This window comes from Acanthamoeba castellanii, assembly GCF_000313135.1.
Source record: "Acanthamoeba castellanii str. Neff unplaced genomic scaffold scf7180000084730, whole genome shotgun sequence".
Lineage (NCBI taxonomy): Eukaryota > Discosea > Longamoebia > Acanthamoebidae > Acanthamoeba > Acanthamoeba castellanii.
Window position 1 is genome coordinate 248114 of NW_004457598.1, and position 14474 is coordinate 262587.

Below are 14474 nucleotides of genomic sequence, written 5' to 3' on the forward strand. Positions count from 1 at the left end.
GTCGCCGACTGTTATAACACTTCCGCGCGAAAGGGGCACAGGGCAACAGCTTCTCTTTCCTCTCGCCTTCGGCTATGCGCGGCTTTGAGCTCCGCGAGGATGCAGCCCAGGCCACGAAATGTGCTGGCACGGCCTACCAACCCAGGAGCAACACAACTAACATATTTTACGCGGAGCAGGAATTTTTAGAATGTAACTGCGGCGCTGCTCCTCATCACACGGTGTACCCTCTGGTGCTACCTCTGGTAACGGTTCAAGCTTGCCGTTGGTCCCCCAATCTGCCCGCCAGCACAACAGCGCACCAACACCTCGCGGTTCAGTTTTCTTCGCTGTCGTTGGCGAGCAAGCAGTCGTTAGTGACCACAGACCAGCCTCCCCGAGCACAACCTTCGCGCTACGCTTACCCGTACGCACTTCGTCGTCTCCGCGTCTGTCGCAAGAAAGAACGAAAGCGAAGAAGAAAAACGACGAAGTAAAGAACGAAGACGAAGATGATGCACGAGTCGAGCATGGGAGGGTACAACAGCCGGAGCCCCCACGCGCTACGTAAGCGGGCAGCCACCCTCGAAGACTTGCACGCCATCTCCGACAGTGACCGCGCCAACGATTGGGTACACCCCTAATCTTCATCTTTCATCTTTTCGTAACCCCTGAGCTTGCCCTCACGTAAGTAAATATTTTTTCTGTTTTTGTCCTTTTCATTCTTTTATTAGAGGCAATATTACAATTCATTTTCAATATATCTTATTTTTGTTCGTTGTTGTCGGTGGCAACCAGGGACTGGGCAGTGCGCGCATACGGGCGAAGGAGCTCAAGTTCAGCCGCGACGACATCATCGCGCGCGGCCACCACGGCATCGTCTACAAGGCATTTTCTCCCTCTCGTGCAGCGTTGATCACCATCCAGTCCTTGTTGTTGACTCTGCTCGGCACCACACCACCGCACACGCACACACGCACACGCACACACGCACAGGGGTGCTGTCGGGGCTCGCCGGTGGCGATCAAGCTGCTGCGAAACCAGAACCTGAACCGCAAAGAGCTCGAGGCCCTCCAGCGCGAAGCCGAGATCATGCGGTAAACGCACCCCTCTCGCCGGGTTTCCTAATGACCATCCACAACTGACTACGATGAGTGTCGTGTGTGTCGTGTGTGTCGTGTGTGTCGTGTGTGTCGTGTGTGTCGTGTGTGTCGTGTGTGTCGTTGGACAGGTCCCTGCGGCATCCGAGCATCCTGCTGTTGATGGGAGTGTGCACGGAGCGCCGCAACCTGGCCATCGTCACCGAGTTCGTGGCGGGCCGTGATCTGGGCGCCATCATCCGCGATCGCGACGTCGACATGACCGTGCGCCAGAAGCTCAACATCGCCAAGGGCATCGCCCAAGGTTCGTGTCTCTATGCCGGTGTTGTGTTCCATGTGTGTGTTGCGTGCGTGTACAGTGCGTGCGTGTGCGTGTTGCGTGTGCCATGTAAGTGTTGTGTGTGTGGCGTGTGTCGCTAAATGTGGTTCCATGTGTTCGCAGGCATGACGTGGCTGCACTGCCTCCAGCCTGAGCCCATCATCCACCGCGACCTGAAGCCGGCCAACGTGCTGGTCACCAAGGACGGCAACGTCAAGGTGTGCGACTTCGGGCTCTCGTGCGTGCGCGAGAAGTTCGACCCCTCGGCGCCGCCCAAGGAGACCGTCTCCGGCACCGCCCTCTATCTCGTACTTTGGCCCCGCTCTTCTTTTTCGTTCTTTTTTTTTCGTTCTTCTTCTCTTTCGTTCTTTTTTGTTCTGCGTCGGCTAAACTTCTGCGATTTATTTAGTCGCCGGAGGTCATGGAAGGAGTGCCCTCGAGCGAAAAGTCAGACGTCTACGCCTTCGCAATTTTGCTTTGGGTACCACACACGACGGCACACGCACGCACACGAGCAAACGCACCTGCGCAGGTGAAGCTCACCCATGAGACTTGTGCAGGAGCTCTTTACGCGCGCCAAACCCTTCACTGAGTACAAATCGTCGATGGAGGTCTATGAGGCCGTCGTGGGTACGCACCTAGTCCCTGAGAATCCCATTCAAACGCCGTCACGCGAATCTAGAACCTGGACCGCACACATATCTCACACGCACCACCGCACACGCGTCATCGCACACGCGCCACCGCACACGCGCACGTCACAGGCGAGAATAAGAGGCCGCCACTCACGTCGGACGTACCCGATGCGGTGGCCGCCTTGTTGGAGGATTGTTGGCAGAGGGATCGGCTGAAGCGGTAACGCGCCTTCCATTCCTTTGAGGCCGTGTCGGCCGGTCACGCCACTGACACCACCCAGACCTTCGTTTGGGGAGATTCTGCAGCGATTGGACGACATTGTCGTCGATACCACGATTCCCGACCAGACCGCCCGGGCTTTCTGGAAGGAGCTGCGACCACAGGTAAAGTAGTACTCGCAATGATCATCACAACCAACGATTTGATGAATTCTCAGCATGATGGAATACATGGTGGAATTGTGGCAATCTTAGGATGGAATGCAGTATCCGTGGTCGGTGTCGTGGCGACGCTTCATGGAGGCCTACCACCGCTACTCCAAGTCCAACCTTCCGCTGCCGCTCTACCTCCACTCGGCGGAGGGCCGATGCGCGCGGCTCATTCTAGGTGCGCGCTACACATTGCAGCGCTTCTTTATCGCACGGGCGCTGGCTCGATGAATGAATGCTTACGTGTCGTGTGTTGTGTGTCGTGTGCGTGTGTTATTGTACAGCGGCCGCCACCGAAGATATGACGCGCAGCAAGAGAGACAAGGAATACAATGTCATGCTCGAAAGCTTCGGCCGATTCGTGCATCTGTTCGGCCCCTTCCGCCGCTCGATCCTGGTCGACGTACGCTCGCCGCTCCTCGTTTTCGCTTTTCGCTTTTCGCTTTCGCTTTCGTTCTCTTATCGTGTTGGGCTGTGCAGTTCGAGGCGCTGTGCAAGCGCGGGTGCTTCCACGGGTTGATCGAGGCCAAGGAGGCCGAGCGCCGGCTGGGCAACAAAAAGAAGAGAAAGAAGTTTCTCCTGCGCATGTCTGCGCGCGACCCCACCTGTCTCACCATCAGCCGAAGGGTACCCACATCCTTCCCAAAAGAACTATGTGCATTCCAGTTGAGCTCATTCACATTCTTTGTGGTTGGAATGTGATTGGAATGTGCGCGCGTTTGCAGCACAAGGGCGGGTTCAGGCACATGCGGGTGCAGAGAACGGCCCGTGGCTGGAATGTGCCGGTGGGCAAGGACATGCACTCCTTCGCCACCCTCGACGAATTCCTGGACTCGCCTCTCGCCCGAAAGTCTGGCAAGAGTGCGTTCCTCCCGCACACGCACACATGACCGCACACGCTGCACGTTGCACACTCTGTGTGTGCACGCACGACACGCACGACACACACGCACGCACACTAACACGCACACATGGCACGCGCAGAGGGTTTGGGGCTGAAGCGACCGTGCGTGCGGGACTCAGAGTTCGCGGCGGTGCACCGAGAGGGAGGCGACTCGGACCCCTACTACGACGAGGTCCCCTCCTCATTCGACGACCACGACGTCGACGACGACGAATACGTGGGACAGCTACTCGCCCACAGCAACGGCGGCGTCCGTCGATGACCCCCCCCCACACCGAACTAGTGTCATGCTGACGTCACCTTTTTTTTCCTGTGCTTGCGAACCGAAGAATACATTGCTATGCTTGCCCCCACTCACTCCCTCGGCCTGAACTTGACCCAGATGGTGTGCTCTGCGCGTGTCGGGACCACAACGAATAAACGAAAGAACGAAAGCGATGGTGTGAGTCGCACCCCACCAAAACGCGAAAGCGAGGGCCAAAGAGGGAAGGTAAGGAGTAGGGGGTACCGGGATTGGGAGTGCCGGCCTGCTTGCGGTAGTCGGCGTCCGACATGTCGCTCACCAGCTCGAATTGGCACGACCTGAGCACCAGCGAGAGCACCATCTTGATGACCACGTTCGCAAACCGCTCGCCCTAGAAGAAGACGACAATGATGGTGAAGGAGAGAGCTGGTGGTGAGAAACAAGAAAAGAAAGATAACATGATATTATTAATATGAAAGTGGTGGAGGGCGACGGTACGAGGCACTTGTGGCGGCCGAAGCCGAACTGGACGTAGTGCCGGTTGGCGACGAGGCTCTGCTTCCTTTCGGGATCGGCGAACCTCTCCGGGTCGTAGAGGCTCGGCTCCGGGTACACCTCGCTGTTGTGGTGCGACAGGAACGGCGACGACACTACCGTACGCCCTGAAATATTTGTTAATAAATAGTTTTTAATATATTAATATTAAATGCATTATTTTAAAATAATGACGCAAAAGTCAGAAATAAATAAAACAACGATATAATTACCAGATATTAAATAAATAAAATAGAAAATAAAGGGAGTACCTTTGGGGATGGTGAATTCGCGGCCGTCGGCGGAGGTGAAGGCGACGTCCTTCATGGCCTTGCGCACGAGCATGAGCATGCCGTAGCGACGAACCGTCTCCTTCATGCAGCTGTCCAGGTACTCGAGCTTGCTGATGAAGTTGGGCGCCAACGTCTCCGCCTCCTCGCCCATTTCCGCGATCAGCTGCGTCTGCTCGCGCAGTGCCTTGTCACTGCACACACACACACACACACACACACACGCACACAACCGCACACGCCACGCACGCAAGCACACGCACACACTCAGTGGCATCGGGCGAAAGGGAGGCAAGTCGTGAGTGTCCGCGTACGCCAGTGACTGGTTGTTGGCCCAATTAGCGAGTGTCCAGCCCGTTGTGCCAGCTGCAGCCAGCACAGGAGAGAGAGAAAGAAAAGGTGTAAACACACGCACACGACAACGCGAGGAGGAACGTGCGTGGCACGTACCAGTGTTGGTGTGCGCAGCGAACATGACCGCCAGGGCGTGCATGGCGAAGGTGTGGACGCTGTGGTTCTCCTTCTCCGCCGTCCACACCATTCCGATGTAGTCCGACGTTTCCTTTCCATTGGATTCCGCCGCAACCACACACACCAGCCAGCAAAATATATAAAATAAAATAACAATAATAAATAACAATATAGTGTTAATGTTTGATAACGCAAAAGAATAATATACATTTTAAAAAAATTGGACGCGTACCTGGTCCTCGGAGCGACTGTGGAGCACGTTGGAGATGATCTCGATGAGTCGCTTCCGCGCCTTTTCGTTGGCGCGCTTGGTCGCCGTCGGCAGGCTGGGGAACAGAATCGCGACTGTGTCCATAGCTGTCGTCGTCGTCGTCGGTGTCAGGGTTAGTACTCAACACACATGACGCACACGCACACACGCACACACGCACACACGACACTGTGAGAGGGGTACCGGAGAGTTCGAGCTGGTAGTAGATGGAGGCGATCTCCTCGGCGTGCGCGTGGTAGGCGTCGTCGCCCAGCACGCAGCGAATGTTGATGCTGGTGACCAGCTGCGACACCGACTTGAAGAGATCCACCTTGTCCTTCCCGCACCAGATCTTGATGTGCTTTCGCACCTCGTCGTTGATAAGCGAGTTGTAGAGGCTCAAGCGCTCATGTCTCATGAAGCCCTGGCGCATGAAAGTTAGACCACACACCGCACACACCGCACACCGCACACACCGCACGTGCACCCGAACCTTGGTGATGTATGGGCTGCTCTTGCTGGTCCACACGGGGTCCTCCGTGAAAGTTTCCGGCCCCAGCACGTTCTGCGCCACCGCTGCAACAGCACTGCGCGCGCACGCCGTGTTAGCCGGTCCGTCCCCAGTGTGTGTCTGTGCGTGCGTGCGGTGCGTGCGGTGCGTGCGGTGTGTGCGGTGTGTGCGGTGTGAAACCTGTTGAAGTCGAGGATGTCGTCGGTGGAATCAAAGAAGAGCCGGTTGCCCTCACGCCCGAGAATGAAAGTCATCTTATCGATCAGCAGGTCCAACGTAAACGCTTGGCCATACTAGATGAGGCCGCACGCACGCAACACGACACAACACGCGCACGCGCGGCACACAGCGGCACAGAGTACAGGTTCAGTGAACTGCTGGCGTTGAAGATGGGAGCTAACAAAAAGCAACAACTCTCAGCGGCAAACCTGCTTTTCGAGTCGCTGTAGGAAGGGGCGGGGGGTTGATGAGAATTCGATCAGGGGTCCAACGAGCGGCAAGCCCGACTCCACGCGCGGAGGCTCCTTCTCGTGCGGCTGTGTGGAGCAAATGGTGAGAGTTGGGCGAAATTGATGCTAATGTGATTTAAATCGAGATGGCACAAACAAATATCTTGTGGTAGGTACCGCATTGAGGCGGCGCACTAACAGAAGAACAAGGAGGCCCACAACCAGTGCGGCCAGCACCATTGCGACCGACATGGTTTCGTATCTGTGAGTTCTATCCGAGCGTCACAGCCAACATACTGCGTTTCGGGGGATGAGATGGTTGGCCGCCCATGTCCGATTAACCGCCACTCAGAAATCAATCGGGAGACTGAAATTGCAATAAAAAAAATGATTGCTGTAACCAAAAAACGCGTCTGCTGTCTCTGCTTCGGCCGAAGCATAGGCATCTCAAGTATGGCCCTACCCTTTCTTTGTCCTTGTCGTACCCCAGCTCTACGAATAACCTCATCCTCTCATTGGTCTCCCTTGTGGGTCCAATACGCCGACCGCTGCTTCTTTTCTGTCTCTCATACCTTCACCATGGCCCACACCACTTTCCTCGTCGTGTCCGTAGTGCTGCTTAGCGTGGTAGTCGCAAGCGCTGGGTCAGGGAGCCACCATGGCCATGGCCATCCCCCGCAGCATTCGCCCCGCGACTCGACCTGCAGCCGTCAGTACTGGACCCTGGAGGGCCTCAACGCCAACTGGGCCGGCAAGTACTTCTCGGGGGCCGACAACCGCACAGCTGTGTGCTCGGGGTCTGGCATCGTGTTCGACCCTGTCACCTACGCCGTGGTCGACACCTTCGCGCTGGCGCCCTTCGAGGTGTCCGATTACTACGACGAGGCCAAGGGCTGCTACGCCACGCTCGCCCTGGCGACGCACACGCTGCAGGAGGAGTACGGCAGGATCGAAGACACGACACGCACGTGTCTGGTGCAGTACTCGGTCGATAGTAATGGCACGATGGTGGAGGACACGACCATCACCGGCGAGCGCTTCAAGACGCCGTGGCCGCTCATCAACGGACGGCGTTGGGTGGAGCGCGGTACGGGCCGCATGACCAACCTTGAGTTCATCTTCTTTCACGGCCCGCGTACCGAGCTCGTGGAGAGCCTCTACTTGATGTCGGTCGACCCCGAGACCCAAGGCCCGACCCAGATGCTCATGGTCAAGTGTGTCACCGCACCTTGACACCGCGCACACGCACACGGCACACTTGGAGTGGTCATGTAAAATAAGATTAAAAACAACAGCATTTACTGGCCGTAAGTGGAGGTGGAGGTACGGGGAGGGATTGAGCGCAGATAGTCGGCAACGGCGGGGAAGGTAAGGTCGTCCACGCTCTGTCCCTGGTCGATCCTCTCTCGGATGAGGGTCGACGAGCAGTCCTCGATGTCTTCCGACTCCTCCACCATGAAGAAGTTGTCGAAGCGGTTCATCTTGGCCTTGAGTGACAATCGAGGGAGTGTGTCAGCTCGGAGTGACGCATGCCATGCGGGAGCCATAGAGAGCGCTCCTGTTCGGACTCGTGTCGGCCCTGGTTGAAGTCCTGGATCTGCTGAATTCGTTCCCTGAGTCTTTCCATGAACTCTGGCCGACCCACGCCGACGACGCCGAACCCCTCCGCGCCCAAGAACAAGCGACAGCTGCGAGGAGGGACCAAATCAGATGGGAAAACTCAAGTTAGCTGTGCTGGGAGCATGTGAGTGTGTAGACAACGTGGCCGAGTGGTTAAGGCGGTAGACTCGAAATCTACTGGGGTCTCCCCGCGCAGGTTCAAATCCTGCCGTTGTCGGCCTAATCTTTTTCCCTGTTGTTGTAGCGGGTGTGCGTACCGGTAAACCAGATCTGCACCGCAGAGGAAGAAGCAACGCCAGCGGTACTGGGGCATCTGTTGGTTGAGATACTCCTGGATGTTTTGGGTCACCTGCCCCACAAAAAAAGTTGGCTTATTGTATCTGATGAAGCAGGCATGAATGAAGAACTACCAGGTACCTGGTCAAAGGACACGAAGTGCGGCTGAGAGCACTCCCAAGACGACACTGCCAGCCACTCTGAATCGGCCACAGCCAGTTCGCACATCTTAACTCTGCACTCGCGCCACCCGGCCCCGACCGAACGCAAACATCAGAAAAGCGTGATTCGTTGGACGGTATGGAGTTGGTACCGGTCCAAACCGGAGATGTAGCGCTCGCCCAGCTTGGCCTGAACGTGCACGTCGTGACTGGGCGACAAGAAGCCGCCGACCACGTTCTGTTTTGTTGTTTGTAGAACGTTATTGGTGTACTGTGCGGCACCACGCACATCGGGCCAGGCCGTACCAATCCATTGCTGACCAGGTGTGCCCGCGCAATGTCGAACATGCGCACATGCATCTTGTGCACAGGACAGAAGCTGCCCGTCGCCACCAGCACCACTCGCTCCTCCTGGAGACATGACATATTTGAGTTTGTACAACATCGCTGTAGTATGGCCTGGTGAATATTATTTGTTATTTGCACCTTTTCGTCTTCTTCTTGGCTGTCTGCCCCTGGTGCTGGTGTTGACAGTTTCTGCAGCTTGTGGAGGGGGGTGTACTCAGCTCCGTTGGGCACCGGTGCGGGTTGTTCTGTTTCCTGCACCTGCCGCCTCACAATAACTGACCTTGACGACTGCGACTGGCCCATACCTCTCTTGCTCCCGCTCGTCTTTGATGTGTTCTGTACGTTCTTAACAGCTTTGTCTCTTTTTTCAAAGAGCGTGAATGAATATCGCAGAATTAAATTGGGCCAGTTGTGTATTTATCAATTTTTGCCACCAGTAAAATAAATCACTATTCCACAAAGGTTTATCAAGAAGCGGCAGAGTAGGCGGTGGCCGATTCGTCGTCCTGCTGTTGGACGGGCAAGTAGTGGCACTTGAAGATGTGCTTGCTCACCTTGTCCGGATTGTCCTTCACGTACCGCAGCGCATCAAACTGTTGATTGTCGACAGGGCGCGTGAGGGTGTGTGCATGTGCGGTGCGGAAGAGAGAGGGAGAGGCGTACGTTGTCGGCGAAGACGTGGGAGAGGTCTAGAGTACAGGAGCGCGCCTTCCGCACGTAGCTGGGATCGGCCCGCTTGGGATCGACGGCGCCCTCCTCGACAAGTTGCTCCAGGGTCACCGTCGCTGTCTGGATCATGAACTTGTCCTTGCACTCTTGCATCTGCTCCAGCGCCTCCTTTGAAAGCTGACGAGCAAGAACTGCTCCCGTGTGAGTGTGCGGTGGCACGCGTGCGGTGTTGCGTGTGCGGTGGAGAGTGCGTGTACGCGATCATTGTGAGCAATTGGGCAACAGCCTCGGCAGGAGACCTAGAGGCCCAGAAGGAAGAGGCAGACGCACTGGAGACGGTCAAGACTTGTCTGGGCAGGAGTATCCCGTGGGTGGGCTTCACTACGTAGTCCTTGGGCTTGGTGACCTGAAAACACACACACACACACACACACACACACACACACACACACACACACACACACACGCACACGTGCGTGTGAGGCCTCCCGAAGCCGGCGACAGCAAGAAGTGAGAGCTGCTGCCACTTACCATGACTCGGAAGAGGGTGACGGCCGAGCGTGTGCTGTTCCGCATGTAGAGCCGCGTGTGGACTGTTTGGGCGGAAGGCGTGGGGAAGTAGAGTCCGTGCGCCGGTGCGGGATAGAAGTCGAGGCGCGGGTGTCGCCCGAGGGACCGCCGGAAGAACCGCTTCCAGCTCTCCGTCGAGTCCTTCTCGCGCTTGAGTGCGGCCTGCTGCGACTGCTGGACCGTCGTCAGGGAGTCACGCTCGTGTCGTGTGCGTCGTGTGTGTCATGTTGCGCTTGGCAAGTACCTCTTCTTGTGGTGCGCCCGGGCAGAAGGTGAAGAACTGATAGACGAGGCGCTTCCATAGGTAGTCCTCGTGCATGTCTGTGATCATCTTCCAGGTCTTGCACACCTGCGATGCGAGTGGAACGATTATGTGATGTGATGTGATGTGATGTGCTGTGCTGTGGCTGCGATTTGAGCACAGTACCTCAGATGCGGTGGCGAGGGAGCACTCGTCGAGGTGGGAAAAGATGAGGACGATGAGCTCAGGCGAGAAGATGGAGAAGAGAGATTCTTCATCGGCGCGTAGCGTCTGGACAATGCGCCACTCCTGTGGTGTGTGTTGGAGCGGAGTGAGAGAAGATGAACAATAGACAAGGCAAATGGATGTGCAACCTTATACTTCTTCACCAGATCTTTTCCTCCCTCGCCCTGGAGAAAAACGTAAAAATTGTTTGTCTCCTTCTTGAGCTCTTCTATCACACGCTGCAAGATGTGCAGATTTTGTCCATCCTGCTTGGCGTCCATCGCTCAACAATGATTATTTTATATCTTTTTTCGTCCCAATTCTATATTAACAACAAGTACAGAGAACTGAATTGGGCTGACGCTGCCAAGTGCAGTTTAGGGTTATTCACATTTGAGGGTGCATAGACCAGGTCACTCATCCTTTTAGCAAAGCAGCAGCAACACTCTGTTCCACTGGCTTGGTGTCACCAGTTCTTGTCATGGTTAGTGTTTTATGCCCATGTTGTAAAACAACACCTTTACCTCTGTACCCAAGCAGCTTTGGCAGGGAGTGCAATCAATTACACTGGGGGGGGGAGGCATCTTAGCTTGAATTGTTGAGAGTAATGGGATTGAGGTATCATATTTGTTTAGGTTGTTGCCAGAGCATCTTCCCATCTTTCCCTCCTTTGTCAGTGTGTGGATTACACCACATAGTGTGAATACCCAGGAACCAGTTCCAAGGTGCCCAGCTTTCCTCCTTACCCTAATGCACTTTGAGGACGCAGAGTTAGAAAATTGAAGTCTGGTTTGGGCTTCCTCATCTTCCTCCTCACCATTGTGCTGGCCTCTATTGCCAACAGCTGACAACAGTGAAAAAAAACATATTTCAGAACCACAGTTTGATTAAGGTTACAGATTAATTCTCCAATGAGGCTGGTATGTATTACAACATTGGCATGTTTTTTCTTTAACTGCATCTGAGTTATTACTGACCAAGGTCTGGTGCTCCACAGTTCTTACCTGATATTCAGTTCAATGTTGCCCTGGGTCTGTGGGATGCTGTGCAGTGATTCTGGGAGGATACCCATGAGGACATGGGAATGAGACTGGTTATCACAACAATGCTGTCTGCGCTTATACAGGGAAGAGTACCAGCTGTTCATCATCAGTGATCCCAAAGCCCACAGTTGAAACCTCCCCTGGCGAAGAAATGGCTACTAGAACAAATAGCTTCACTACAACTTGAGCCAAACTATGGTGTGGCGCTCCGGCTGGCTCGGGGGACCACCACATTGTCAAGGAGGGGCGTCTTGTCATAGCACGACTCGTCATCAGTGTCCGCCCCTGCTGCGCTCGTGCACCGCTGCGTACTCCGAGTCCTTTGAGCACACCTTCTGCAAGCCCAGCCCACCTTGCCACGCGCACGACACAACACACGACACACACGATAGGAATTGAGTTGGACCTTGCCAAGGTGTGGGGTCGCGCTTTGGGCTTGACGTACTCTTGCCGGACTTGGTGGCTTGTGGCGAGTCAAGAAAGGCGAGGAGGTCGGGGAAGCAGTGGACGTCCTTGCCCACCTGTACGTTGAATCCGCTCTCGGTGCGCAGCACTCGCAAGTGTCGCGCCTTGCCCTTGTCCTGCCGCCGCCCAACAGCCCGCGCGGCCCCGCCGCCAGGTATGAGTGAGCAGTCGACAACGAAGAAAACGAAGAAAACGGAAAAGAAGACAGCTTGCATACCTCGCGACTGATGGTGACACAGGAAGGGTCCTTCGCGGACAGCCGCAGAATGAATCCCTTTTTCTTGGAGGCCAGCCGTCGCTCGGCTTCCTTTGCTTCTATCGTGCCGTGGAAGCACCTGTGCAAGAAAAACGATCACAATCACAATCGATGGTTCGTTTTTTGGCTTGGTGAGGGTTTGATTAGGGTTGGTTGGTTGTGTACCCTGTCTTGCAAAGCTCAGAGAACTGACAGAAGTGTTGGGTTGAATGGAAGGAATGCATGGAATGATCGTTAAAAAGTTGAGAAGAGCAGGGCAGGCTGCGATTGGGTAGTCCACCGTACCTTTGTGAGGATGATAGGCCGAAAGGGGCCGAAGAGGTGCGTGAATCGGCCGAAGCTCTCGAGCAACACGGTCCACTCCTGTCTGTCCCGGCTCCTCGTCATGTCTTCGTTTTGCACAGCTGAGGAATCGACCCCCCGCCCAAACCACGAGAACCGCATGACACGTCAGCATCGCAGTGTGAGCTCACCACCGCCTTGGAGGGTGGAGAGGCAAACCGAGGAGGAGCTGGGCGCATTTGGCTTCGGGCGTCTGGGCGTAGAGCTTGAGGGGAAGCTTGGGCTTGGCGTAGCGGTGGAACGCCTCCAGGAACCGGTCCCAGGTCACAGCCCACGGGTAGTGCTGCCCGTCCAGCGTACGATGTGAAGGCGGTGAAGTGGAGTGTACATTCCTAGTGAGCCAAGGGATGGGGTGAGGAATGCGTGGTATGGAATGCACTCCACATACCTTGGGTCGCAGCTCCCGCCAAAAGGTGCGAGCCGAGGAGTGTGACAGGGACAGGTCCACCACGACGCCGTCGAGGCGCATCAGCACCTCCGCAAAGCACGGCCGCGCGTCGCGGTCGTGATGCCAGCACTCGCGCAGTAGCTCCGCCACCGCCTCCGGCACAGCGTCAATGAGCGCCGGCCTCTGCTTCCCGTCTGTGCACACACACCACCCACATCAGCGTGTGGATTTCCAAAAGGCCAAGGCCAGTAGTAGCAGTAGTAGTACGAACCCACAACCGCGTGATGCAGCTTCTTGATGCTGTCGATTTCCTTGAAGGGCTTCACGCGCGTGAACAGCTCCTGTTCATTCATTTTAGAGTTTGAATACAAATCTGGTGAGCCAGACGTTTGGCGCGAAGTGAATGACCCAAACGAGAGTGTGTACCGACAAAAGTACGGCGTAGGCGTAGATGTCCGACTTCTCGCTCGCCGGCATACCCTCGAGCACTTCCGGGGCCTTGTCATAGTAAAATGAGCAAACAAAGCTTGGGCCGCGAGGCCGATGAAGGCATGCGTACGAGATAGATGGCGGTGCCGGTGACAGTGTCCTTGGGCGGCGCGTCGGGGTCGTAGGTCTCCTTGACGCACGACAGACCGAAGTCGCAGACCTTCACGTTGCCCTCGGGCGTCACCTGAACGCAACAATCCAACCACACACCATTGAGGTCAGGTCGCTCGTTCATCCACTTAGTCACAAAGGAAGGCATCATCATGTCCAGACGTACCAGGACGTTGGCCGGCTTGAGGTCGCGGTGTATGATCGGGTCCGGCTGCAAGCAGTGCAACCAGTTCATGCCTTTGGGGAGAGCGTGAATACAAAAAATATATATATTATAATATTAGTATAAAAGTGGCTGGGCTGAAACCTTGGGCGATGCCCTTGGCGATGTTGAGCTTCTGGCGGATGCTCATCTCGACCGCGGGGTCGTGGATTATCGCGTTCAGGTCGCGCCCGGCCACGAATTCGGTGACGATCGCCAATTTACTCTTCTCCGAGCACACGCCCATCAGCAGCAGAATGCTGGGGTGCCTCAGCGCTCTGCGACGCCACGACACGCCACGACCCCACACACGACATTCATCATCATCAGTTGATTGCGACGATCAAGTCTATCATAGATCGGGCGAGGAGTCGGCGAACCGCATGATGTCGGCTTCGCGCTGCAGAGACTCGATCTGGCTCTCGTCCATTCCATTTCGGTTGCCCAGCACTTTGATGGCCACCTGCGACCCTCGGCACATTCCCTGGGCACGCGCTGTAGTCAGTGGTGGTGGTTGGGGGGGGGATGAAGGTGCGGTGCTCAATACCTTGTAGACGGTGCCGTGGTGCCCCTGAGCGATGACCTCGTCCTTGCTGTAGTGCAGCTCTTCGGGCCGGATGGCGCCGTTTTCCCATCCCTGCCGCCGACAAACAAAAGTTGTGGCATCATCAGAACAAACTAACCCTAAACTCAGTAACTGTGTGAACTTGGTCACCACGTGAACGGACCGTGAAAAAGAATGAAGAGGACACGGCAAGGAAGAACGAAGAGGGAGGAAAGAGGGGAGTACTTGCCAAAGACTGGTCGGGTGTCTTGTTCAGAGAGCAGTTGGGTCAGGGTCTTGACCCCGCTGTCCAGAAAGAATTGCCTCTTCTCGGCGAGCGTTGCCATCTTTTGCTGTGCGGGTGCTACTTGAACTGTTCAAGCGTTTGCTTTGGTGTGTTGTTGTTGGT

The 14474-nt window shown here is 55.7% G+C and overlaps 6 protein-coding genes across 6 annotated transcripts; 2 read left to right on the forward strand and 4 right to left on the reverse strand.

Moving 5' to 3' along the window:
* Window positions 1-491: 491 nt before the first annotated feature.
* On the forward strand, window positions 492-3628 carry ACA1_385720 (protein kinase domain containing protein; the record flags this gene model as incomplete). The annotated part of the gene is made up of 14 exons (XM_004347127.1): window positions 492-611; window positions 778-858; window positions 976-1076; window positions 1211-1383; window positions 1522-1706; window positions 1808-1879; window positions 1959-2028; window positions 2163-2253; window positions 2315-2417; window positions 2520-2640; window positions 2747-2865; window positions 2943-3089; window positions 3188-3323; window positions 3447-3628. 14 exons carry the CDS (start codon window positions 492-494, stop codon window positions 3626-3628), a joined length of 1701 nt encoding a protein of 566 aa, XP_004347177.1.
* Window positions 3629-3720: 92 nt separating this feature from the next.
* On the reverse strand, window positions 3721-6367 carry ACA1_385730 (cytochrome p450 superfamily protein; the record flags this gene model as incomplete). The annotated part of the gene is made up of 12 exons (XM_004347128.1): window positions 3721-3758; window positions 3875-4001; window positions 4109-4260; window positions 4417-4628; window positions 4749-4800; window positions 4885-4996; window positions 5138-5262; window positions 5360-5579; window positions 5649-5742; window positions 5847-5959; window positions 6095-6202; window positions 6311-6367. 12 exons carry the CDS (start codon window positions 6365-6367, stop codon window positions 3721-3723), a joined length of 1410 nt encoding a protein of 469 aa, XP_004347178.1.
* A 327-nt stretch (window positions 6368-6694) lies between these two features.
* Window positions 6695-7348, forward strand: ACA1_385740 (uncharacterized protein; the record flags this gene model as incomplete). Its single annotated transcript, XM_004347129.1, has 2 exons — window positions 6695-6742; window positions 6797-7348. The coding sequence occupies 2 exons, from the start codon at window positions 6695-6697 to the stop codon at window positions 7346-7348; spliced, it is 600 nt and encodes a 199-aa protein (XP_004347179.1).
* Window positions 7349-7954: 606 nt separating this feature from the next.
* On the reverse strand, window positions 7955-8598 carry ACA1_385750 (nicotinamide-nucleotide adenylyltransferase/ nicotinate-nucleotide adenylyltransferase, putative; the record flags this gene model as incomplete). Its single annotated transcript, XM_004347130.1, has 5 exons — window positions 7955-7967; window positions 7993-8084; window positions 8153-8246; window positions 8325-8443; window positions 8479-8598. 5 exons carry the CDS (start codon window positions 8596-8598, stop codon window positions 7955-7957), a joined length of 438 nt encoding a protein of 145 aa, XP_004347180.1.
* A 389-nt stretch (window positions 8599-8987) lies between these two features.
* ACA1_385760 (MSP (Major sperm protein) domain containing protein) lies at window positions 8988-10090 on the reverse strand (the record flags this gene model as incomplete). Its single annotated transcript, XM_004347131.1, has 5 exons — window positions 8988-9113; window positions 9184-9380; window positions 9520-9595; window positions 9721-9933; window positions 10004-10090. 5 exons carry the CDS (start codon window positions 10088-10090, stop codon window positions 8988-8990), a joined length of 699 nt encoding a protein of 232 aa, XP_004347181.1.
* A 1450-nt stretch (window positions 10091-11540) lies between these two features.
* On the reverse strand, window positions 11541-14412 carry ACA1_385770 (protein kinase domain containing protein; the record flags this gene model as incomplete). The annotated part of the gene is made up of 15 exons (XM_004347132.1): window positions 11541-11620; window positions 11714-11849; window positions 11951-12068; window positions 12155-12177; window positions 12275-12393; window positions 12491-12614; window positions 12720-12913; window positions 12991-13060; window positions 13146-13217; window positions 13279-13392; window positions 13486-13556; window positions 13627-13799; window positions 13902-14005; window positions 14069-14158; window positions 14323-14412. The coding sequence occupies 15 exons, from the start codon at window positions 14410-14412 to the stop codon at window positions 11541-11543; spliced, it is 1578 nt and encodes a 525-aa protein (XP_004347182.1).
* Window positions 14413-14474: the final 62 nt, after the last annotated feature.